At 44.5% G+C, this 26,804-nt stretch overlaps 1 protein-coding gene across 5 annotated transcripts in view; it reads left to right on the top strand.

Annotated features, from left to right (window-relative positions):
* The window catches only part of INVS (inversin), a 138,093-nt gene that overhangs the window by 91,234 nt on the left and 20,055 nt on the right, over nucleotides 1-26,804 (top strand). For all 5 annotated transcript variants that reach the window (XM_066367554.1, XM_066367551.1, XM_066367553.1 and 2 more), the window contains one exon: nucleotides 14,652-14,864. In XM_066367554.1, coding sequence (XP_066223651.1) covers nucleotides 14,652-14,864 — 213 coding nt within the window. The remainder of the gene's footprint in view (nucleotides 1-14,651; nucleotides 14,865-26,804) is intronic.

Below are 26,804 nucleotides of genomic sequence, written 5' to 3'. Positions count from 1 at the left end.
TAACCTTCAACAAGTTGTTTAAATGTTCTGGGTCTGTTTATTCATTCTATTACACTAAATATCCTCAGCAATTCAATTGAGCTCTACTACTGTGGGATAATCTTTTTCATTGAATATGTAGTTAAATTTTTTAAAGTTCTTCTGAATTTACAAAATGCTACCTACTTATAAATAATGTTTTAAAGTTTATATATGCATCTCTTTTTTTTTATGGCCTTCTGGTTCCTACTAGTAGTGGCAAATTGAGCTGTTCTTAAAGGGGCTTCTTTCTGAATTCAGAGTTTTCTTACTGAAGTGACCAAACCACCATTTGCTTACATTGAAAACCTCATCCTTTTATGGCTTACTGTGACTGTAGCTGAATTGTGAAGAGAGATCTCTTTTTTCCTCTAATCATTGGATGATTTTCTGTGTCTAATGATGCATCTATATAATTATCATTTATTCCACCTCAGCAGTCAGCTGATTATTTCCTCCTAACATCTCTTATTACATTGAATTAGTAACAGTTACTCAGAGAGGAATTGGATCAGTGGTAGCCATTAGGAAGTTATCAATACTAGTTTAGGTCCAATGGAAATAATATTAATGATAAGTGACTCTGGTATCACAAATCAAACTGCAGCGTATGTCCCATAATAATAACAATAATAGCCAACATTGATGACCTCCTTCCTTTGTTCCAGGGACAGTGCCCATTTTTATATTTATTTTATTTTTTTCCTCATGCCAAGTCTGTGATGAGGAGAGCTGGGCTTACAGGCATCAAGTGTGCTGTTTAAGAAGTGACAGTTTGTTATGAATTTCTTCATGGTTCGGACTCACAAGGCAAAAGAATCACCAGATTCTATGTACTGCACCGGGCAGAGGGCTGAAACTCTTATGCGGAATCAGCCTCGAGAAACAGTGCTTCTGCATATTTATTGAGTTCCAAAAACCATAGCTCAGCAATTAAAACTAGAAAGCTACACAAGCCGTTTTTCCCATCCGTTTCATCCCCAACCCTGCACATCTACTGTTTCTTTTCATGAACAAGGGCACAAGGAGAGTCAGAGTCTCAGAGCTTATGAATCACAAAGGACATCTGGTTCTTGCAGGCATTGCTCCAAGAATCCTGCATACACGCACTGAGTAACCCAGGCCAGTGCCTCTCCATGGCCAACACACTCCGAGATCTCCTGTCTCCAGTTAACCCTTGCTCTGCAGTTAACTGCCGTTTATACTGGTGCAGAGCCGTCTCCTACAACAGTTATCGTTAACCATTGTTGGATGGTGGAATTTGGGGTTTAGGATTTTTTACTTCAAATTTTTTTTTTTACTTTTTGCATTGTTTCAATTCTTAAATGTATCGTTTTTATGAAGTAGACTTTTTTTAAATAAAAAGAAGAAAACATATCTGCCAAGACATTAATAGTGGTTTAATTGTGAAGTGATAAGAATACTTATTTTCTTCTGTGTATTTATTTGACTTACTTTATGTAAGGTATTTTTCCCCACCGAGAAAGGAGGAAGGGGCCGGAGCCACAAAGTGTAGAATAGTAAAGACTTTATTGAGTACCGCGCTGCCTGGATGATGTTCTCTGGTCCTGGGGGTCAGGAGTCAGAGGAGTCGCAAGGGGTGACCTGTGTGAGAGAGATTTAAAAGGTCCCTAGGGTGGTCGAGCTAATATGATGTGGTGAAATCTCACTGGCTGACGGAGGTGTCGCTCTTTTCCAAAGGGCTCTTGGAAAGTTTCTTTTGGCACGCTTGGTTGTGGGTGGTCCTAGCCAAAGTTCCCGGGCCTGAGTTCCCACGTGACCTTCCCCCGTTGCCCACAACCCTACATTCCGGTCTTTTATGTTAATTAGGGGCGCCACTTATTCGTCTGGCTACTTCCTGCTGATTAGGGGCATCGTGGGGAGGGGGAGATAGGCAGGTGGTGGTTTTGAGGGGTGTCAGGAGGAACATCTGTTTGACTGTGAGTTGAAAAACTTCGTGATGTGGTCCTGTAAGAATTTTTAAAAAGTGGAGTAATAGGGTGAACTGCATGGTCCGGCCTTTTGGTGAGCTGGAGATGGGTAGAGTCCAGTGGTTCCGACTGCCAGTGGTCTGCATGGAGGCAAGCTTGAGGCAAAACTGTATGCCAGGAGTGGCGTACAAAGGGGGAAAAACTGCATGTCAGGAGTGGTGTGCAAAGAGGAAAAGAAGGGGTGGTCCCATTCATTCCCATAACCGAGACCTGTGAGGGAACTAGAGGTCCAGAGTGTGATGGCAAAACAGAGAAGGTAGCCTCCGTGTCCACAAGAAATGAGATGGACGTACCCGTTTTTGTAGCATTACCCTGGGTTTTGGTGAGGCTGATGAGGGTCTCTGAGTCCAGGGCATCAGTCCCAGGAGTTCAAACGATGGGCCCGTCCGGCTAGCTTGGCCTTCCCATTCGGGCAGCTTGTCTTCCACGTAGAGGCACTGAGGAAAAGCCTGTTACCCAAAGGGGCAATCGCTCTCCCAGTGACCAGGTTGCTTGCAGTCAGGGCAGGGCTCAGTGGGCAGCCATGGGCAGGGTCCCTGTCGGGCACAGTGGTCCTGCTTGCCACACTTAAAGCAAGCTCCTGGTAGGGATTTTCTTTGTGGCCCGGACTTGGGTTGGGCACCTCCTGTGTCTTGCCCCTGTTGTTCTGCTGGCCTCAGGGCTGCCACAAGAGCTGGGATTTGGAGCATTACCTTCTGCTGCATGTGGGCCTGGTGAACCGTCTTGGCCTGTTTCTACTAGTTGGGACCATTAAAAACTTAAATGCCTTGTTCACAGGTCCCAGATAGGGGTTTGGGGGTTGAGAATAAGAGGAGGGGGGCTCTTGGGGAGCCCGGCACCCAGATCTGGCAGGAAACACTGGAGCCAAAGGCAGAACAGGACCAGAACTTTCTGCAAGAAAATTGGGGTTGGGCCTTGGGGTCCTGCAAACTGGTGTAAGAGCCAATAGTAGGTGGAGAATGGCCTGACGGAGGAGGGGTTTAAGAACACAGTGGAAAAGGGAGGGGCCCCTGGCCAGCAGGGAGGAGAAAGAGAGAATGGTATTTGCAAGTGAATGAGAAACAGAATCCTGCAAAGGGTGGGGGCTTTCTGGAGGGAAGAAACTGGAGTGAAAGAGGTCCGCAGAGGGACCAGAGTGAAGTCCCGAGAGAGGGGCGTCCCCGGGGGTCAGGCAGGAGGGGAAGAGAGTTGGGAGTACATGGAGAAAGAAAGATCAGGAGTGGAGGTTTTAGGTGAGATTTCTCTGGCCAGAAAAAGGGCCTGCATGGTGGAACAGGCAACACAGAGATTAAGACGGGAGCACGAATAACTAGAAGCCCTGTGTGTAAGGGATCTCCAAACAGCTCCCAGCTTTCTGGTGATAGTTAAATTGGTGAGGGTGTTAAAACCAAAAGTCCCTTCAGGAGGCTAATCCAGTGGGTTCTGTGGCCTGGCCACAGCGGAAAAGAAGAACAGTTTCTTCTTCTTTAGGGAGGGAGATTCCCATGCCCCCACGGCCACCCTCAGTCCTCAGAGTGGTCAGAGTTGAGAACTGGCATCCCAAAACTCAAGCTCTGGCCATGGATGGATAAGGTAAAGTGGATGTGCTCAGGACATCTCCATGGGCACACATGCACTCGGACGGAAAGAGGTCCCTGATGTAGCTACGGTTTCGGACAGGGAGTCTCGGCAGAAAGAACTGAGGGGAGTTTGGAGGCAGGGGTCTTACTGCGCTGAAGTGGGTGGAAGGTCGGAGATCCTGGTTCTTTCTCGGAAGGGAAAGGAAGACGAGTGGTCCTTGCAGACTTCAACTCCTCCTGGGTTTTTGGCACCAAAATGTAAGATAATTTTCCCCACCGAGAAAGAAGGAAGGGGCCGGAGCCACAAAGTTTGGCTTTATTGAGTACCGCACTGCCTGGATGATGTCCTCTGGTCCCGGGGGTCAGGAGTCAGAGAAGTTGCAAGGTGTGACCCGTGTGAGAGAGATTTAAAAGGTCCCTAGGGTGGTCGAGCTAATATGATGTGGTGAAATCTCACTGGATGACGGAGGTGTCTCTCTTTTCCAAAGGGCTCCTGGGAAGTTTCTTTTGGCGCGCTTGGTTGTGGGTGGTCCTAGCCAAAGTTCCCGGGCCTGAGTTCCCCATGTGACCTTCCCCCATTGCCCATCACCCTACACTTTATATTTCCAAAAGTAGAAAATATGTTTTAAGAAAGAATTTACCTAAAATCACACAATTAGAAAGTCACTTGAAATGTAACTACATGACAATAAGATTTATCCTTTCTAAGTAATATATTCATCATAAAAGGTGCTATATCCACTGAATAAAATTTAAAAGGCATAAAAGGGTATTGAGTGAAAACTCAATGTCCTGTCTACCCTTGCCCCTGAGACAACTTATTTCCTCTCAGTCACATCACTGTTACCAGTTTCTTGGGAAACTTCTGGAGATATATCTTATATAGGTGAACATACAGGAATGTATTCTTTTTTGTACAAATGGAGCATTCCATAACACTCTTCTCTTTCTTACTCTTTTCTTTTTCTTCATTTAATAAGACATCCTGGAGATTGTCCCTTATTTATTCATATACTGCAGTAACAGTAACAGCTGCATTATACAGATGACTCCATTGTACGGATGGCCTGTGCTTTAATGAACTAGTTCTCTGTTGATGGATATTGAGGTCCTTTCCATTCATTTACTATTTCAAGCTGTGCTTCTATGAAATACCCTTGTACATAAAGCATTTCACAAATGAGAGCAAATCTGTAGGATGAATGCCTGTAAGTGAAATGGCTACGTTGAAAGGCAGGTGCGTAAATAATTTTGGTAGCTATGGCATGGTTCTCCCTAAAGATTAAGGTGTTGGCCCTGGCTGGTTGGCTCCATGGTAGAGCGTCAGGCCGGAGTGTGGAAGTCCTGGGTTCAATTCCTGGACAGGGCACACAGGAGAAGCACCCATCTGGTTCTTCACTCATCCCCCTCTCCTTTCTCTCTGTCTGTCTCTTTCTCTTCTGCAGCCAAGGCTCCATTGGAGCAAAGTTGGCCCGGGTGCTGAGGATGGCTCCATGGCCTCCGCCTCAGGTGCTAGAATGGCTCCAGTTGCAACAGAGCAATGCCCCAGATGGGCAGAGCATCGCCCCCTGGTGGGCATGCCGGGTGGATCCCAGTCGGGCACATGCAGGAATCTGTCTCTCTGCCTCCCTGCTTCTTACTTCAGAAAAAAGAAAAAAAGAAAAAAGGAAAAAGATTAAGGCGGTATGTGAGAGTGGCTGTCTCGTGACGTCCTTGCCAGCACAGTATGTTCTGAAACTTTCTGGTCTTTGCTATCTAATTATTTATTTTTTTTCAAGGGGTATGTAAAGTTTTATTTTTCATAGCAATTGACAAATTGTTATAAAAATAGACTTTCCTGGTTTACACACAGTAAAATGAATAAGGATTTCTGTTTCTACCCATTCTCAACGACAAGAGGCAGATTTAACAGCAGGTGCACCGGGCTCGCACCCTGGGCCCCGACTTCTGAAGGACCCCACAAAACCCCAACTTTACACTTTTTTCTTTTTCTTTTTCTTTTTTAAATAATTTTATTTTTTTAATGGGGTGACATCAATAAATCAGGATACATATATTCAAAGATAACAAGTCCAGGTTATCTTGTTCAATTATGTTGCGTACCCATTACCCAAAGTCAGATTGTCCTCTGTCACCTTCTATCTTGTTTTCTTTGTGCCCCTCCCCCTCCCCCTTTCCCTCTCCCATTCCCCCCTCCCCCCCCCCCCCCCCCCGTAACTACCACACTCTTATCAATGTCTCTTAGTTTCACTTTTATGTCCCACCTACGTATGGAATAATGCAGTTCCTGGTTTTTTCTGATTTACTTATTTCGCTTCGTATCATGTTATCAAGATCCCACCATTTTCCTGTAAATATTCCGATGTCATCATTTCTTATGACTGAGTAGTATTCCATAGTGTATATGTGCCACATCTTCTTTATCCAGTCATCTATTGACGGGCTTTTTGGTTGTTTCCATGTCCTGGCCACTGTGAACAATGCTGCAATGAACATGGGGCTGCATGTGTCTTTACGTATCAATGTTTCTGAGTTTTGGAGGTTTATACCCAGTAGAGGGATTGCTGGGTCATAAGGTAGTTCTATTTTCAGTTTTTTGAGGAACCACCATACTTTCTTCCATAATGGTTGTACTACTTTACATTCCCACCAACAGTGGATGAGGGTTCCTTTTTCTCCACAGCCTCTCCAACATTTGCTATTACCTGTCTTGCTAATAATAGCTAATCGAACAGGTGTGAGGTGGTATCTCATTGCAGTTTTGATTTGCATTCCTCTAATAGCTAAAGAAGATGAGCACCTTTTCATATATCTGTTGGCCATTTGTATTTCTTCCTGGGAGAAGTGTCTGTTCATGTCCTCTTCCCATTTTTTTATTGGATTGTTTGTTTGTTTGTTGTTGAGTTTTAAGAGTTCTTTGTATATTTTGGATATTAGGCCCTTATCTGAGCTGTTGTTTGAAAATATCATTTCCCATTTAGTTGGCTTTCTGTTTATTTTGTTATCAGTTTCTCTTGCTGAGCAAAAACTTTTTATTCTGATGTAGTCCCATTCATTAATTTTTGCCTTCACTTCTCTTGCCTGTGGAGTCAAATTCATAAAATGCTCTTTAAAACCCAGGTCCATGAATTGAGTACCTATGTCTTCTTCTATGTACTTAATTGTTTCAGGTCTTATGTTTAGATCTTTGATCCATTTTGAGTTAATTTTAGTACAGGGGGACAAACTGTAGTCCAGTTTCATTCTTTTGCATGTGGCTTTCCAGTTTTCCCAGCACCTTTTATTGAAGAGGCTTTCTTTCTCCATTGTGTGTTGTTGGCCCCTTTATGAAAAATTATTTGACTATATATATGTGGTTTTATTTCTGGACTTTCTATTCTGTTCCATTGGTCTGAGTGTCTATTTTTCTGTCAATACCATGCTGTTTTGATTGTCGTGGCCCTATAATAGAGTTTGAAGTCAGGTATTGTAATGCCCCCAGCTTCATTCTTTTTCTTTAGGATTGCTTTGGCTATTCGGGGTTTTTTATAGTTCCATATAAATCTGATGATTTTTTGCTCTATTTCTTTACAAAATGTCATTGGAAGTTTGATGGGAATTGCATTAAATTTGTATATTGCTTTGGGTAATATAGCCATCTTGATTATATTTATTCTTCCTAGCCAAGAACAAGGTATATTCTTCCATCTCATTATAGCTTTTTCGATTTCCCTTAACAATGTTTTATAGTTTTCATTATATAAGTCCTTTACATTCTTTGTTATGTTTATTCCTAAGTATTTTATTTTTTTTGTTGCAATCGTAAAGGGGATTATTCTTTTGAGTTCGTTCTCAATTGTTTCATTGTTGGCATATAGAAAGGCTATTGACTTCTGTATGTTAATTTTGTATCCTGCGACCTTACTGTATTGGCTTATTGTTTCTAGTAGTCTTTTTGTGGATTCTTTGGGGTTTTCGATGTATAGGATCATATCATCTGCAAAAAGTGATACCTTTACTTCTTCTTTTCCGATATGGATGCCTTTTATTTCTTTGTCTTGTCTGATTGCTCTGGCTAGAACCTCTAGTACCACATTAAATAAGAGTGGAGAGAGTGGACAACCCTGTCTTGTTCTTGATTTAAGGGGGAAAGCCTTCAGTTTAGTGCCATTTAATATGATGTTAGCTGATGGTTTATCATATATGGCCTTTATCATGTTGAGATATTTTTCTTCTATACCCATTTTGTTGAGAGTCTTAAACATAAAATTGTGTTGTATTTTATCGAAAGCCTTTTCTGCGTCTATTGATAAGATCATGTGGTTTTTGTTCTTTGTTTTGTTGATATGTTGTATTACATTAACCATTTTACTTATGTTGAACCATCCTTGAGATTCTGGGATGAATCCCACTTGATCATGATGTATTATTTTTTTAATATGTTGTTGTATTCGATTTGCTAGTATTTTGTTTAGTATTTTAGCATCTGTATTCATTAGAGATATTGGTCTGTAGTTTTCTTTTTTTGTGCCATCCTTGCCTGGTTTTGGTATGAGGGTTATGTTGGCCTCATAAAATGTGTTTGGAAGTATTGCTTCTTCTTCAATTTTTTGGAAGACTTTGAGTAGAATAGGAACCAAGTCTTCTTTGAATGTTTGATAAAATTCGCTGGTATAGCCGTCAGGGCCTGGACTTTTATTTTTGGGGAGGTTTTTAATGGTTTTTTCTATTTCGTCTATACTAATAGGTCTGTTTAGGCTTTCTGCTTCTTCTTAACTCAGTCTAGGAAGGTTGTATTGTTCTAGGAATTTATCCATTTCTTCTAGGTTGTTGAATTTAGTGGCATAAAGTTTTTCATAGTATTCTACAAAATTCTTTGTATATCTACGGTGTCCGTGGTGATTTCTCCTCTTTCATTTTGGATTTTGTTTATATGAGCTCTTTCTCTTTTTTCCTTGGCAAGTCTTGCCAAGGGTTTGTCAATTTTGTTGATCTTTTCAAAGAACCAGCTCCTTGTTCTATTAATTTTTTCTATAGTTTTTCTGTTCTCTAATTCATTTATCTCTGCTCTGATTTTTATTATCTCCTTTCTTCGGCTGGTTTTGGGTTGTCTTTGTTCTTCTTTTTCTAGTTCCTTAAGGTGGGAAGTTAAGTGGTTCACTTGGGCTCTCTCTTGTTTGTTCATATATGCCTGAAGTGATATGAACTTCCCTCTTATCACTGCTTTTGCTGCATCCCATAGATTCTGATATGTCGTATTGTCATTTTCATTAGTCTGTATATATCTTTTGATCTCTGCACTTATTTCTTCTTTGACCCATTCATTTTTTAAAAGTATGTTGTTTAGTTTCCACATTTTTGTGGGATTTTTTTCCTCTTTTTTGCAGTTGAATTCTAGTTTCAAGGCTTTATGATCAGAAAATATGCTTGGTACAACTTCGATTTTTCTGAATGTGCTGATGTTGTTTTTGTGGCCCAACATATGGTCAATTCTTGAGGATGATCCATGTACACTGGAGGAAAATGTATACTCAGTCACTTTGGGATGAAATGTCCTGTAGATGTCTATCATATCCAGGTGCTCTAGTGTTTTGTTTAAGACCACTATGTCTTTGTTGATTCTCTGTTTGGATGACCGATCTAGAGCCGTCAGCGGTGTATTGAGGTCTCCAAGTATGATTGTATTTTTGTCAGTTTTTGTTTTAAGGTCAATAAGTAGCTGTCTTATATATTTTGGTGCTCCTTGGTTTGGTGCATATATATTAAGAATTGTTATGTCTTCTTGATTCAGTGTCCCCTTAGCCATTATGAAATGGCCATTTTTGTCTCTGAGTACTTTTGCTGTCTTATAGTCAGCATTATCCGATATGAGTATTGCTACACCTGCTTTTTTTTGGATGTTATTTGCTTGGAGTATTGTTTTCCAGCCTTTCACTTTGAATTTGTTTTTATCCTTGTTACTTAGATGAGTTTCCTGTAGGCAGCATACAGTTGGATTTTCTTTTTTAATACATTCTGCTACTCTATGCCTTTGTATTGGTGAGTTTAATCCGTTTACATTTAGTGTAATTATTGACACTTGTGAGTTCCCTATTCCCATTTTATATCTTGCTTTCTGTTAGTTTTGTGTCTTGTTTGATCCTTCTCTTTCGTTTTTCTATCTTTTGTTTTTATTTGGTTGTATTCCATACATCTTTCCTCTGTTGCTATCTTTTTTATCTCATGTGCTTCTGTGGTGGTTTTTTCAATGGTGGTTACCTTTGAGTAATGAAAAGGGTCCCTACCCTGTTCATTGTAGCGAACTATTTTTTTTTTTTTTTTTTTTTTTTTTTTTTTTTTTTTTTTCTTTTTCTCATTTTTCTGAAGCTAGAAACAGGGAGAGACAGTCAGACAGACTCCCGCATGCGCCCGACCGGGATCCACCCGGCACGCCCACCAGGGGCGACGCTCTGCCCACCAGGGGGCGATGCTCTGCCCATCCTGGGCGTCGCCATATTGCGACCAGAGCCACTCTAGCGCCTGGGGCAGAGGCCACAGAGCCATCCCCAGCGCCCGGGCCATCTTTTGCTCCAATGGAGCCTAGGCTGCGGGAGGGGAAGAGAGAGACAGAGAGGGAAAGCGCGGCGGAGGGGTGGAGAAGCAAATGGGCGCTTCTCCTGTGTGCCCTGGCCGGGAATCGAACCCGGGTCCTCCGCACGCTAGGCCGACGCTCTACCGCTGAGCCAACCGGCCAGGGCTGTAGCGAACTATTTTGTGAGTACTTTTGCACTCCATCATCCTTTGCTACTGTTAATCTCCATCCTCCCCCCCCCCTTTCTTTTTGTTGTTGTCACAGTTTAAATTTGGTTTTATTGTGTTCTTCTTGGAGCTTTTACTTGTGGCTTTGTTTTTTTTTTGTTCTTTGTATCTGATTGGAGAACCCCCTTTAGTAATTCCTGGAGTGGGGGTTTTCTGATGATAAATTCCCTCATCTTTTCTGTATCTGTGAATGTTTTTATTTCTCCTTCATATTTGAAGGATAGCTTTGATGGGTATAGTATTCGTGGCTGAAAGTTCCTCTCTTTCAGGACTTTAAATATTGGGGTCCACTCTCTTCTAGCTTGTAGAGTTTCTGCTGAGAAATCTGATGATAATCTAATGGGCCTTCCTTTATATGTTGTATTCTTCTTTTCCCTGGCTGCCTTGAGAATTTTTTCTTTGCTGTTGGTTTGTGTCAATTTCATTATGATATGCCTTGGAGTAGGTTTGTTGGGGTTAAGAAAACTCGGAGTTCTGTTTGCTTCTTGAACTTGAGGCTTTAGTTCTTTCCACAGGCTTGGGAAGTTCTCATCTATTATTTGTTTGAGTATGTTCTCCATTCCATTTTCTCTCTCTTCTCCCTCTGATATACCTATTATTCTTATGTTATTCTTTTTAATGGAGTCAGATAATTCTTGTAGGGCTATCTCATTTTTTTAAATTTTTGAGTCTCTTTCTTCTTCTCTCTGTTGTGCCTCAAGTTGCTTGTCTTCTATTTCACTAATCCTCTCTTCTATCTGACCTGTTCTATTAGCTAAGCTTGTTACTTCGTTTTTCAGCTCGTGAATTGAGTTTTTCATCTCTGTTTGATTTGTTTTTATAGTTTCAATTTCCTTGGACATATATTCTTTGTGTTCATTGAGTTGTTTTCTGGGCTCCCTAAATTGCCTTTCTGTGTTTTCTTGTACATGTTGGAGGATTTTTAGGATTTCTATCTTGAATTCTCTGTCATTTAGCTCCAAGGTTTCCAATATATTAAATTTTTTCTTTATAGATTTTTCCTCATCTAGCTGTGTTACCTCTCTTTCTTTTGTATCCATGATATTCTATTTTCTCTTCCTTAATGGCATCTGAGGGTGGTTTTGTTGATAGTATTAATGAGATTTAATAAAGAATAAAAAGTTAAAAAAATAAAAAATCGAAGTTTTTTTTTTTAAATTAATAATGAAATAAAGAAAAATAAAATAAAATAAAAATTTTTTAAAAAGGAAATTATTCTCCCCCTCCTTTTTTCCTCTCCTCTCCTCTCCCCTCTTTCTTGAGAAAATCTTGTGGTGAACTGTGAATTATAACAAACAATTCCTGTAATGGAGGGCCTGAATTGGGGAAAAGTAATAAAGGGGCAAAAAAAAAAAAAGAAAAGAAAGAAAAAAGAAGGGGGTATGGACCCACAAAAAGCAAATAAGGAAAAAATTTGGGTCAAGTGTAAAATGATTTGCTTTTAGGTGTTGGTTGACTAAGAGTTATGATGAGAGGAACAAGAGGAAAACAGAAAAATGGGGGGACAAATTGAAAAATTACTATTGTATTTAGTGGAACAAGAACTAGATAAAATGGAGAGCCAGGGATGGGAGCACTGCTAGTGAGTTAAAAAGGTGAAGTAAAATAACCCCAAAATGCCACAAACAGAAGTTTGAGTCCCAGATAAGATAATTTGTTTGTTATTGAGGTTTGAATGAGAGGAGATGTAAAGGAGAAAGGAAGAAACTAATATAGAGGGAGAAAAGAGAGAGAGAGAAAAAAAAGAGGGAACCACTAAAAGGAGAAAAAAGAAAAAAGAGGAGAGAGAGAGTTAAGGGTTTTGGAGTGCAACCCTCATAGAGAGAAAGAAAGAGGAGAGAAAAGATAATGGGAGATGTAACATTTATGGGTAGCGTAGTTCAAGGAGAGGAGAGAGTAAGACCGGCAGAGAGTTCATCGGCCAAATTGGAGAAGGAAAAAAAATATCAAGAATGAAGATAAGAGAAACAAACAAACAAATATAATAAAATGGGATAGGTTATAAAGTCTGCAGATTATTCTTGATTTTGAGAGGTTATCTTCTTGCTTTTTCTTTTCTCTCCCTCTTCCTGGTCGGTGACTCTGTACCCTGGGTTCTGCCCCTTTGGCACGCTCAGGTAGAGGTTTGCAGTTGATAAGTCTCTATGGCAATGTCATATATTGTGCTTTAGTCTCGTTGGCAGTCGAGGCTCATTAGCATTTATAGGCTCCGACAGTGAGAGAGTCGTGTTCCTGGAGCCTTTCTCATAGTCTTTCCTTCCTCAATTAGTAGCCTGATAATCCAGCTATGGGGTTGCTGCTGCCTCTGCCTGGATAGTAAGAGGCTCAAAGAGCTGGCAACTCCCCACTCTATTTCCACTCAGCACAGGGCTCTGGGTAAGGCTCAGTCAGTCAGAGCTGCTAGCATAATCAGGTAAGGTTTCCGCCCACTCAAAGACCTCTGGCTCTGCCACTCTGTCCGGTAACACAGGCGGGCGCCCACTTCCAGGGCGCTTGGAGGAAACTCTCGCTCACTATCTGCGCGCGCAGACCAGGATATCCAGCCAGCAGTCTCACGCTCTGAGTGAAACCCCCAACCGCATGGAAAAGTTGCAGCATTGGAATTGAGTCTTGCTCCGTCCCCGTGCGCGGCTTTTGCAAGGCGCTGGGGCAGCCCGAGATTCTGCTTTGGCCCACACAAAGGCCCCTGACTCTGCCCCTCTGTGCGATAACACGGGCGCGCACTGCCGAGGCACTCGGAGGAATCTCTCGCTCACTATCTGTGCGCGCAGACCAGGATATTAGGCCGGCCGCGTTTCCCTCTGAGTGAATCCCCTACCAGCACAGAAAAGTTCCACCGTTGGAATGAGTTCTCGCTCCCTCCCGTGCGCGGCTTTCCCAGGGCGCTGGGGCTGCCCAGAGATTCCGCTTTCGGCCCACACAAAGGCCTCTGACTCTGCCTCTCTGTGGGGTAACACGGGCACCCACTCCCGGGGCTTAGGAAGAAATCTCTTGCCCACTATCTGCGCGTGCCGACCAGGAGATCGGATAAAACGGCTGCCCCGCTTGTCTTTCTTTGTTTGGGTTTGGCGCGAGTGTTAGCTTGTATTGCCCGGGTTGCCACAGGATCAGTTTTTCCTCGGCTTGGATCTCCGTGCCACAGCCTGGTTCGGCCGTTTGTGCCGCGGCCTGGATCTATTCACCCCCTTTTCCCGCCTCAGTTTCTATATTCACGGATCCCAGAGAAAGCCGCCCTGTTTAGGTTAGTGAGGAAGGCAGAGCATTTCTTACTCCCTATTTCCTTCGGGGTTTGGTTATATATTTAGCCAATTTTTCGCTGGACCATACCTTCGGGTGTATTGCAAAACATCTGGAGGCTCCAAGGATAGGTTTTTCTGTTTCTGGTTGAAGATCATGTTGAGTTTTGGGGGAGATTTATCGGTATCGCTTCCTACCCCGCCATTACTCTGACGTCATCTCCGCTCTCTAATTATTAAAGTGCTCTCTTATATGAGTCAGAATTTGTATTTCTCTGGAATTAGTGAGATTGGACATATGTTTAGGAGCTGGTAGTGTCTCCTGTTATGGGAACCCTTTTATCTTTGTTTTTGCCGTGCAGAGTTTTGTTTTTAATGTAGTTGGTTTTATCAGACATGTTTCTGAGTTTTGTATCTTTTTAATTTTTTTAAAGCGATTTCCCATTTCAATTTTTAAACAGCCTTCCATGATTTCTTCAGGTGCATTCATGGTTTCTTTTATATATGTATATATTTAGATCTTTGCTTCATCCAGAATTTGTTTTGGAGTAAAATATGATCTAAAAATCTTTCTGTTCCCTGATGGCTACCCAATTAATCCAACACTGTTTAGTAATTCATCCTTTCTCCAGTTAAAGGATCATTCTTATCATAGACTAAATCTCTCCATTTGGAGGTTGTTGTTTTTTTAATTTCATAAGCGTTCGCTATCGGTAAACAAGGACTCGGATTATGAATCTCAGAGTATTATTTGCAGTGCTTTTTCAGATAGGACAAGGAATTACGTGGGACATCGGGAAGGGGAAGAGAGACCGTGTGCTCTCACAGCCACCAGGGTTCTGAGCCAGTAAGGGGGAACTCAGGCATTGGCTTAGTCAGGAGCACGGGGCACCCCACTCACTCTGGCTTTGCACCCCCCAGAAAAGAAAAGGAACAGCCCCAGAGTACAGCAGATAGCTGTGCCGAGGAGTGTTACGAACCTTAGAACGACGCTTCCTTTTCCTGCAGATGTTGGCAGTTTAACTGCGCCTTGAATACCTACCACCACTAAAAACAGCTTCCTGCTGCAGGTACACTCCTCTGGACTACGCTTTGCTTGGGGAGCGCCACGAGGTCATCCAGTACATGCTGGAGCACGGGGCCCTGTCCATCGCTGCCATCCAGGACATTGCTGCCTTCAAAATCCAAGCCGTCTACAAAGGCTACAAGGTCAGGAAAGCCTTCCGAGACCGGAAGAACCTCCTCATGAAGCACGAGCAGTTGAGAAAAGATGCGGCTGCCAAGTAAGTTTTGCTGTTAGGGATCTTAGGGATCCCCCACCCCCACCCGGGGCTCAGCGTCAGGGCCGCAGGGGTGGAGCGGCCTGTGGGGAAGGGATGGGAGAGAATCTCTGAGGATCAATAGCTCTGATCCCTGTATCCTGTACCCATGTCACCTTCCCCCCACTGCTCACCGCGCCTTCAGGGCACAGAGGCTAAAGGAAGGCTGAGGGCTAGTCTCTGCATGGTGGCCGTTTCTCTCAGTGTGTCCTGATCGTCACCCAGGGACACACCATTGCCACACCCACCCACGGGAAGGACTGGAGGGTGGCCGTGCTGCCCACAGTGAGCTACAAAGAGAAAACCAGTCTTCTTGCCTCTCCTGCTTTTCCAAAGAAACTCCCACCAGTATCTAGCCTACTTGTAGACTGGTCTAGTTTTGATTTGATTAAAACAACCAACTTGTATAAATTACTTGCTTTCCCCCACCTATTCCTTAACAAATATATACTAAATAATGTAACTTATTCAAGAAACATTGATTGAATCTTTACTATACATACAAAACTCTTGGCTAGAGCCTACAGAGAAAATAGTAACTAAAAGGAAAATATTTGCTTCAAGGACCTCACACTCTTGGATAATGATACAAAATGTGCAAAATAGTTGTATGTGCCTACTATACATTGGGATTATACAGTGATTGATTTTGGACTATGCTTTGGTTTGCCTTTTCTTTGATACCTGTGTTGGGTATTTTAAACAGCAGGAGAATGTGTCCTTAGCAGGTATAGAGGTCAAGACTTCTGACAAGATGCAGACAGCAGGCAGACTTCTAGGGATAACTCCTGAGCTGCATCTTGAATGTTTCCAAACCTTGGGTCATTCCAACTCTTAATTCCTTCCATATCTTGCCCACAAGGGGGAAGCATAAGTGTAATAAACAGCAATTAAAAGTAATAATAAAAGGCAGGTTAAACCATGTTAGCAGGAAGTTAAGTACCACTGTGAACTGGAATGCTAACCATACTGTCAGCCTTTGCCAGACATGATCGACAGAAACATTATTTTCTGTGACTGAAGCTACCAAAGTAGGTGGCATTATTTTGCATTGTTCTCTTAAGGAAGCTCTCTTTTCTTCACTTTTGCCAAAGAATCCAGTATTAACCTAAAGCCTCCACATGCCTCTTTTTCCAGCCTTAGTATCACAGTTCTTAGTATCACATGCGAGTGACTCTAAGTAGGTCATTGTTGGGCAGATAAAATATATTATGCTCACTTTGTAAAAGATAACGCTGCCCACGTGGAGGCCATCGCCCAAGTGATATTAATGTGTGTTGGGGGCAGGCAGGATCATTGTAGCCTGGGGCTTAGTTTTGGGATTAAGCCTTTCCCACCCATTTTGATGTGGGGTGGTACAATCCAATCATGCCTCAGAGAAGTGACTTTGTATTAGAGACTTCCCTATTTTGTATATTGGATTAAGGGTTTGGATTTCTACACTATAAAATGGGGACGGAGCGGGAGCTTGCTCTCTTGGTTCCTGGATGATTAGAGGAGAGAGCAGAGCAGAGAGCAGAGAAAGGCCACGTGGAGTAGGCCAGGAGAAGCAGCCAAGATGGCGGAGTGCTGGGTGAGATGCCAGTTTGTGCAGAGTTTGTATCTGGAGAAGGAAGGAGATGGGGAACTGAGGAGAGTGAGTCTGGTGAGCTAGAAACCTTTGATTCTAGGAAACTCGGATAAATCAGTAGCTTTGTGAGCACTGAATGTGATTGGGTTTTGGAGCCCAGTGTGTGTTTTTACTTGCCCGCCGGGTGCAAGCTAGGATTAAAGATGAAGGCCCATCAGTTCTTGGCTCCGTTGTTTCTTTACCGACTGTCCGAATCCAATGCAAACCTGCATGGGCCGGGCTGCTGTGATAGTGGCCCTGGCTGTGGCCACTGGCTCTACAGTCATTCATGTGACAAACTCTCCTGAGCTGCAAGTAAATATTCTCTTCAGGGCATGAAATGTTGTATTTGCTTCTACTAGTGTTTCTATAAAGTCCAGTTTAATGTGTGAAATCTATTTTCAGAATTTGAAGTCATATCTGCCTGAATATGAGGTGTGGCTCTACAAAGACAATGTGACTGACTGTGTGTCTCCAAAAAAGGAGCATATTAATACAAATACATTTAACTTTGTTCTTGGAGAGAGGGGACCCTGGGTTCTCCTTTCCTCCAAACTCCCTTTCCAGCAGAATAGAATGGTTGTGATAGAGTGTAAAAAAGTCCTGGGTTCAAATCCAGCCTCTGGTGTTTCCTTGCAATGGATTAACAACATTTCTCTGTGGGCCGCAGCCTCTTCATCTATAAATCATGACAGATTAGGCTAGTTGAGTTCTAGACCTCTGCTATTCTGTGGAACCCGTCTTCATTGTCAGTGATCTCCGCCTCCTCTTCCCTTCCTTTGCCTGTGGTGCCGCCTGGGCCAGGAGCTCTTTCAGTGGAGAGCTGGGAGCTAACAATACCTTTGTCAGAAGACCTTCTGTGCAGAGGGAGGAACTTAAAACAATGACATGTAAATTCAGTACACAATGGCTGATGGCATTTTCCCCAGCATGGCCTTCTGTGACTCCCAGCCCAGAGGGCTTGAACCACAGGATTTAGGAGAACCTTGTTCTCCGCCCACACCCTTTTACCCTTTCACTTATTACCAGGATTAGTTTCACTCTGTGGAAGATAGGGCCTCTTTGTTCTTTTTTTTTTTTTTTTTTAAGATAATGTTTTGGGGAGTTTTTTGGGGAGGGGGTTGTGGCAGAGACAGAGAGAGTCAGAGAGAGAGACAGATAGGGACAGACAGACAGGAAGGGAGAGAGATGAGAAACATCAATTCTTCATTGTGGTTCCTTAGTTGTTCATTGATTGCTTTCTCATATGTGCCTTGACGGGGGGGGGGGGGGGGGGGGGGGGCTACAGCAGACCAAGTGACCTCTTGCTTGAGCCAGCGACCTTGGGTCCAAGCTGGTGAGCCTTGCTCAAACCTGATGAGCCCACGCTCAAACTGGTGACCTCAGGGTCTCGAACCCGGGTCCTCTGCGTCCCAGTCTGACGCTCTATCCACTGTGCCACCGGCTGGTCAGGCAGGGCCTCTTTGTTCTTAATTCTTAGTTTCTGAAGTTCATTTTTAAAAATCCTTTGAAATGGAAGCTATGCTTATTGTGATAATATATACTGTTTACAAAAATTAGGGGGTCAGGGAATGTGCAGATACTCCAGTACTTTCAGTCTTTTGTATAGAGCATTTTCACCAATGAAATAAAAGTTGGTTTTGCATCTCATTTGCATAAAAAAACAACTTTCTTTGACTTGTCGTTTGCTTTTCTAATGTTCTTGTTTAATAAAAAATAATCAGCCGGTTGCCTCAGCGGTAGAGCCTCAGCCTAGCGTGCGGAGGACCCGGGTTCGATTCCCGGCCAGGGCACACAGGAGAAGCGCCCATTTGCTTCTCCATCCCTCTGCCGCGCTTTCCTCTCTGTCTCTCTCTTCCCCTCCCGCAGCCAAGGCTCCATTGGAGCAAAGATGGCCCAGGCGCTGGGGATGGCTCTGTGGCCTCTGCCTCAGGCGCTAGAGTGGCTCTGGTCGCAATATGGCGACGCCCAGGATGGGCAGAGCATCGCCCCTGGTGGGCGTGCCGGGTGGATCCCGGTCGGGCGCATGCGGGAGTCTGTCTGACTATCTCTCCCTGTTTCCAGCTTCAGAAAAATGAAAGAAAAAATAATAATAATAATAATAATAATAATAATCAAATGCTCTTTTATCGCTTCATATTCATTTTGAAATATCCCCTAATTTTTGTAAGCAGTATATGTGAAATTGCCAAAACTGAGAAATTATAATCTCCTTTACCTTTTATAGCTCACAGTCTTTCCTTTATTGGGTGTCATTACCAGAAATAAACAAGTTTTTTACACTTGGACAGTCATTGTAGCATAGAGCTCTGAGAGATATTTCAATGGAAAACAAACTGATTTAATTTGTTTTAAGATTATTTGTCAAGAATTATTTTCTTAAAGGATGAGTCACTGTTTACTATTGTATTTCGATTTTATTTTAAGGAACAGAAATCAGAATGTTCAGTTGGATCTGTGCCACTGCGGCCTCACTGGCCCAGGCGGCCAGCACGGCGCCTCAGTGCACCCTTCCCAGGCCGCCGTGGGAGAAGTCCTTACCATATGATGTGAAAGGACTATTTAACTTTTTTTTTTTTTAACTTAAAGTGATTTCTAATTTCCCGATAGAGAAATGTGGAGAGAAATTTTAGTCATATTTTCTAAGGCACGTTTTTTAGAAAACAGTATTTAAGGAATACTTATAATCCATTCAGAAGCACTTTATAACTCGTATTGCACCTCCTATGCTGCTGCCAGAATGAACATGACTGTCATTTACCTGCTGAAGGACACGGCTGAATGCACAGAAGGTTAGGAAGGTATTGATGGTGACATACTTCCTCCCTGAAGCTCCCTCTTTGCCGGTTTTTATTTCCCTCTCTAATCCCAGCTCTCCTCTAACTCTCCTGCTCTTCCTCTCACTTCTTTTTAATTACATCATTGTCACCCGAGGTCAGCTCTGTAGGCTCACTTCTTAGACTTCTACTCCTGCTGTACTTTTTTAAATTGGAAATGTATCTACTTTAAAAACTTAAATTATTTCATCTCTGTAGATAACCCCTTAATCTGTCTCACATCTCGGCCTCCTGGAATTCTAATCCCAACTCATCAATTGCCTGCTGGGCATTTCCACCTGGCTGTCCTTTTGTTACCTGCGGACACTTCAGCTCACTGGGCATTTCCATGTGCATGTCCTGTTGTCACTGTCACATCAGAGTCACTGTGTGAGACCTGCAGCCTCTCGTCTCACCTGATTTCCCTGCTCGTGCTGCCACCACTGGTTCTGTCCATTCCTTTTCTGAAATATACTACTATGTCTGTTGGGCAGATAAAATATATTATGCTCACTTTGTTAAAGATGGCGCTGCCCACATGGAAGCCCGTTGCTCAGGTGATATTAATGTGTGTTGGGTGCGGGCTGTGGGCAGGCAGAATCCTTGTAGCCTGGGGCTTTGTTTTAGGACTAAGCCTTTCCCACCCTTTTTGATGTGGGGTGGACTTTGTATCAGAGACTTCCCTATTTTGTATATTGGATTAAAGGTTTTGATTTCTGCACTATAAAGTGGGGCAGACCAGGAGCTTGCTCTCTCTTAGTTCCTGAGATTAGCATTAGAGGAGAGAGCAGGTTGGAGAGCAGAGAGAGGCCACATGGAGGAGGCCAGGAGAAGCAGCCAAGATGGCAGAGTGTTGAAGGAGAAGTTTGTGCAGAGTTTGTGCAGAGAGAAGGAGATGGGGAACAGAGGAGAATGAGGCTAGTGAGCTAGAAACCTTTGATTCTAGGAAACTCGGATAAATCAGTAGCTTTGTGAGTGCTAAATGAGTGGGTTTTGGAGCCCAGTGTGTGTTTTTACTTGCCCGCTGGGTGCAAGCTAGGATTTAAGATGATGGCCCATCAGTTTTTGGCTCTGTTGTTTCATTACCGACTGTCCGAATCCAATGCAAACCTGCATGGGCCAGGCAGCTGTGATGGGTGGCGGCTGTAGCCACTGGCCTTACAATGTCCTTTTGCTTTCATGCTCTGTCCCCTTACTCTGTACAAGCCATTATTCTGGACTACCAGCCACAGTGCTGTGTGAGACCCGTCAATGTTTTACTTCCGCTCATGTTCCCAAGTCTCTTCTCTCCACTGCTGCCGCCCTCCCACACCCTGACAGCGAGGTCTCAGCTGTCCTGAGCCTTCCTCACCTCCTGTCCTGCCACTTTCTTTACTTACACCCTCTGGGAGACGGGGCTCTTTTCTGGCTGCTATGTGAGGTTGAGTGTGCTCCTCAGAGCTACATTATCAAGTCCAGTTTGGGTCACCCCATCCAAACGCTTGTGATGCTGAAGTCCCTTCTACAGGAGCTTGTTCTGTGCCCTCCGAAAGCCAGGTGACAAGGGATTCTGTGCCTCTCGTGCAGTACCTTTCTTAGTGGACAGTTCTGTCTGGCAGAAGCTCTTGTCTACCTTTTGGTTTTGAGCTAAAGAGAAATGTCTAAAGCTGCTCTGTAATCAACCTTCAGGTTTAAAGAAGTGCCCACGACAGTCGCCCGCTGCGCCTGACCCTGGCTCCCATGCGCCTGCTCTCTGCACACGTTCACTGTGCCCATGCTTTTCTTCCGGGCTGACCCGGGGGCCTGACTCCTGTGCTCGTACTGGGCTGTGGCCTGACCCGTGGCAGTCACGTGCACAGTGCCACCTCATGCCATTCTACTTCTCTGAGCCTCGGTTTCCCAGCAGGGCAACCAAAGACACCTCCCTCCAGGACAGGCTGTGGGGCTCCATGGTGCCTTGAAACTGGCCGCGGCATTGCATGTGTCACAAGCACGTGTGGATTTGGGGGGAGAGTCTGCACATTTTTATCATATTCTCAAAGAGGGTCCATGAGTCACAGAGAGATTTTTCAAAATTGTACCAAATGATGTCTGAGGTCCATCCCAGCTCTAACATTCTATAAGTCAGAGGTTCAAAAACACATGACATTTTCTTCTTCCCCTGAGAGGAAGTCAAAGACCAGATATTACTAGGCCTGTTCTGCAACAATGAAGAGATAGTCTCTGACAGGTCCCCTCCGTGCGGTGCAATGCCGGCGGAAAAGGTTAGGATGGAACCTTTCTGTCTGACGAGGTGATCAGCCCTCTCTCACTGAAACTGTTCCAGCAGAAATGGAATTATCCTCTCTCCAGGATAATATGTAAGGACTTTTTACAATTACATAAAGAGCTGGTCTCGAAGACCTCTTCTGAGTTGAAGACTCTGAGACGTGGTTGCGCGTCTTTGCTCATGCTCTTCCCTCTGCCTGAAATAACCTCTCATTTCCCTCCTTTCTCGTTTTGACACTCTGTGGAGCCATTTTTTCCCTCTTCCTGTTTAATTAGTCTCCCGTACCCCCCAGAGCTCTGTGTGGACACCTCTCATTCAGCCCTCATCGTGGCCACACCCACACTCTGCAGGGGTGTATGGGTCTGATTCCTCCCCAGAGCGTCAGTCCCCTGAGAGCAGGGACTGTGTTCTATAGTTCTGTATTTCCAGTGCCCAGAGGACCTGGTATGTAATAAGCATTGATAATAAGTGTTCAACAACTGCTTGCACACTGGGTCTCAGGCCTTACACTAGTCATTCATCTCTCCAGGCCTCAGCTCTCCCCTCCGCCGAATGGAAGGGGTGGGCAGAGCCTCCCTCAGTCTCCTTCAGCTCTAGCACGGTGGATCTCTGTAAGTGTGTGACTTCAACCGTGCGCCTGACTCCGGCAGCAAGCACATTTATGCAGCACTTATCCCACAGCGCTCGCTAGCGCTTATATATTTATTCATTTGGTTTTCCAGCTCCCTCCATATTTATCATGAGCAGATTGCCATTTGGCAGGTTTATTATCTTAAAAAGGAACATAAGACAAAAGGGGTTTACCACTGCATATGCTTGAACATTAGACCCCACTGTGTGGCTTCAACTGAGTTGTATTTGCCCAGTTTTGACAAGAATGAATTCATTCTGTCAGATACTATGTTCCCTGAATACTCAGGTTTCCATTGCCATGAGTCGAGGACCCAAGAGAGCTTTCAGAGATATGATTAAATGGCTTCATGAAACAGGGAGTTGTGTGGTTTCAACAAGGAGCATTTTCTAAAAATATCGTTATGCCCTGTGTTCTCGGGCAACACCCTGATTTCTTCACTTCTAACCAGATCTAGTCACAGGGAAGCTTGTCTTAATAGCCTTACCTTGCTCTGGCCAGTTGGCTCAGCGGTAGAGCATCGGCTCAGCATGTGGAATTCCCAGGTTCGATTCCCAGTCAGGGCACACAGGAGAAATGCCCATCTGCTTCTCCACCCTTCCCCCTCTCCTTCCTCTCTGTTTCTCTCTTCCCCTCCCGCAGCCAAGGCTCCACTGAATCAAAGTTGGCCCGGGCACTGAGGATGACTCCATGGCCTCTGCCTCAGGCACTAGAATGACTCCAGTTGAAACAGAGCAACAGCCCAGATAGGCAGAGCATCGCCCCCTGGTGGGCATGCAGGGTGGATCCTGGTGCGGTGCATGCGGGAGTCTGTCTCTCTGCCTCCCTGCTTCTCACTTCAGAAAAATACCAAAAAAAAAAAGATAGCCTTACCTCTACATAAAGGTAAGAATATTAATTATATATTGCTTTCCAGCTTACAAAATTCTTATACATTAATTCGCTAAATCCGTACAATAACCAAATAAAGTAGACAGGGCAAGTATCCTGGATCTCATTTCATAGATGGGAAAATCACAGACAGAGGTTAGCTTGCTTGACGTCCCACAGCCTCTTAAGGGAGAGAGGTGGCACTTGAATGTCAGTTCGCCCTGAGCCAGGGTTCCCACCACTGTTGGTTCAGGGGACTCACCCGACCAGCCATGCTTATGCTGGCACAGCACCTGTCTGATGGGCCCGCAAGGAGCAGCAGCTCTGGCATCTTTTCTCTGACTTGTACCCATAAGTGTAACTGCTGGTGGCAGAACCAGGCCCCCACCTCACCTTTGCTCCTCACCCGCTGTTTATTCACTTGTGCCAGTGTTGTTTCCAGTGATTAGGAGAGTGGTGTGAAGTTGCCATCATCAATTCAGCAACATAATTCAAAAAAATCTTTCTGTCACTCACAGCTAACACAGCAGAACACACCAATATTCTCCTAATTCCTTAGTCCTTAAGACAGTTCAGAAAATCAGTTGGCTCCAAGCCTCCACCAGGACAATGAATAAGAATGGCATTAGGGCAGAGCCAGATTAAATCGGTACAAGACACACTAATCAGATCTCCCTTCTCCGTGGCAACCAATCCGATCCCACCTCCCAGCCTTCTCTTAGGTCCTGTATTTATGGAAACTTAAATACTCATTGAATGAGGAAAAGCCTGCCTCTTTCTGCAGTGTCTGACATAATTAATTTCTTCTGTCAAAACTGGGCGAATACACACTCTGTGGCAGCCATATAATGGGGTGGTAAAAATGTCAACTTCTGGGACTCAAACTGTCCAGGCCCAGAGGCAGGTCTGCACCATGTTGTGCAGTCACCTGGTGCTGAGACGCTGAAGCCACCGGACATTCGAGTCGTTTCGGTTACTGCCCTTGATCTGGTTCTCTGCACATCACGCAATCTTTTGATTCCTTAAGTTCTTTCTTATTGGCTTTTTTCCCCTTGCGGTTGTCATCTGGGCTGCTAATTTGTAGAAATCTCCATCCTTGGGTCTTAGATCTGGTCTGGGTGTGGGGCTTCCGGGGTCCGTCTCCGCTCCACAGCAGCCCTGCAGTGACTTGCAGCAGCAGGGTGTCCTTGAAATCCCTTCGCTGGATGAAACAGCTCCCACCCCTTCCGCCTGTGGTCTGGAGACCCTCTCACCTGAGGTGCACAGGACCCAACGCAGGCGGTAGCAAAGCTCTGGTCCCTGCTGACGTTCTCACCAGATTGTACTGTGAGTCTCTAGAAAAGACGGCACAAACCAGACTAATGGGCAGCCTATCAAAAGCTGTTGTCTGGCCATTTTCCCTTAAGATAATAGAAAAACAGGAGAGGAAAATGTGGGACTGTTTTCTATATTAATATTCTGCCTTGTTAATAAATTCCCTGCTAAAATGTTACTTGCTGTGTCATGGAGAGGACCCCTTTTTCCTCTTTAAATTTTCCTATAAACTAGAATAATATTGGTCCTTTTTCTGGTATTTGTTTCCTAAACTTAACAAAAATAGGTCAAGTTTATAGCATAGCCCACCATGAAGATAAAAGATCTTTGGTATTCGATAATAAATTATTTGGGAAAAAAAATACTTAAATTTCAGGACAGTTCTTTTCTTTTTATTGATTTAGAGAGAGGGGGAGGGAGAGAGAAACACTGATGTGTTGTTGCACTTATTTGTACATTTATTTTGTTGATTCTTGTATGTGCCCTGAGCGCAGATCAAACTCGCAACCTTGGTGCATCGGGACAGTACTCCAACCAACAGAGCTACCTGGCCAGGGCCAGGACCATCAGGACCAGTGGCCACACTGGAAGCAACGTTACTTTGACGTGATATTACCAGTTTCTTCATATGACCCAATTCATTTTTTTTTTTTTTTTTTTTATTTTTCTGAAGCTGGAAACGGGGAGAGACAGTCAGACAGACTCCCGCATGCGCCCGACCGGGATCCACCCGGCACGCCCACCAGGGGCGACGCTCTGCCCACCAGGGGGCGATGCTCTGCCGCGACCAGAGCCACTCCAGCGCCTGGGGCAGAGGCCAAGGAGCCATCCCCAGCGCCCGGGCCATCTTTGCTCCAATGGAGCCTTGGCCGCGGGAGGGGAAGAGAGAGACAGAGAGGAAGGAGGGGGCGGGGGTGGAGAAGCAGATGGGCGCTTCTCCTGTGTGCCCTGGCCGGGAATCGAACCCGGGTCCCCCACATGCCAGGCCGACGCTCTACCGCTGAGCCAACTGGCCAGGGCCCCAATTCATTTTTTTAGATGGAAGAAGATTGAGTGAAATTTTAAAAAACAATTTTGTCACTGAGATGAGTTTTATAGGGAGAAGCAAAGCAACTGAGTTCTGTCTCAGCTCTGTGGGCAGGTCACTTACCTCTCTGCCTCAGTTTCCTTATCCACCAAATAAGAGTGTCACCCTCAGTAATCCGAGGTTTCTTCAAACACTTAAACTATGAGCAGTGCACTCTCAGGAATGGCATCGCCTGTGCACGCACGTGTGTGTGTGTGTGTGTGTGTGTGTTGGTGTGGTGGTGCTTTTGTTTTAGGTAGCAGTATAGATAACACAGAATGTAGGTTATGCGTGATTACACAGTGTTAATCCCACCCCTTGGCCCCAGTGATCACCATTTTCACATCAAGAATCACAGCTCTGGAGCTCTGCACAACTACAGGCTGTGTGCCAGCCAGCTGGAAGGTTTTTAAATTTTTTTAGTGCTCATTTAAAAAATAATAGTAATATACTTTTGTTCATAAGCTGGGGGGTCAAGTGATATATTCCAATGATTATAGTCTTTCTCCCAAATCTGTTTATGTAGTTCTTCCAAAATGAAACCACCACCCCCTCCAACGCTCCCCGTTCAAGAAGTCTTCAGAAAGCAGAGCCCCTTGCTTTCTGCACATCCAGATCACTCTATGAAGCTGGGCCCCTGTTTGTCCTGGGCCTTTGTCGCAGGCCCAGAAAGGTCTGCAGTGACAGGTTTGCCCAGGGCTGACTGTATAGAGACTTCCTAGCAATGAAAAAGAAAACTGTTTGGCTTCCAAAAAGAAAGAGAAATGACTGCTTGTAAAATGAAGTCTCATTTACCTCCTGTCAGCCCCTCTTAGTAGCAGTGAGGTCCAAGCCAGACAGCCGCGTGGCAGTGTCTGTCTGAAGAACAGTGTTCTCTTAGAGCAGTTCCTGCCGTCCGTGCAGCTCTCGCTGTCCATGCAGCTCCCGCCGTCTGTGCAGAGTCCTCGCCATCCATCCGTGCAGGTGAAAGGAGCAGCACCCTCTCGCTGCCTGTCAGGAACGGGGCTGTTAGGTCAGTTAGCAGCACTACACCCACCCAGGGGCTTCCGCCTGCTGAAAAGCAGCCTTCTCCCTGACAGATCTCCCTGGAACGGCACCTGCGAGCATTCGTGTGGTCTCAGGCACGCTGATGACAGCTGTCCAGCTCGCCCATCAGTCGCATGCAGCACACTGAAGTGTCAGCAGTTGGCAAAGCACATGACGAAACCAGAGTCCAATAAAAACATTAGCACCAGGCAGGTGTTAGCATGACCCATCTGGCCACTCTCTCTGGGAAAGGACTCAATTGGGAAACTATTAGAGAAGCAAGCTCGGACCCCAGACCAGGGGCTTCGCCACAGGAAGAAGGAC

The sequence above is a fragment of the Saccopteryx leptura genome, chromosome 2 (assembly GCF_036850995.1).
Source record: "Saccopteryx leptura isolate mSacLep1 chromosome 2, mSacLep1_pri_phased_curated, whole genome shotgun sequence".
Taxonomy (NCBI): domain Eukaryota; kingdom Metazoa; phylum Chordata; class Mammalia; order Chiroptera; family Emballonuridae; genus Saccopteryx; species Saccopteryx leptura.
Note: the sequence above shows the minus strand (reverse complement) of the source record. Positions and strands in the feature narration are given on the sequence as shown.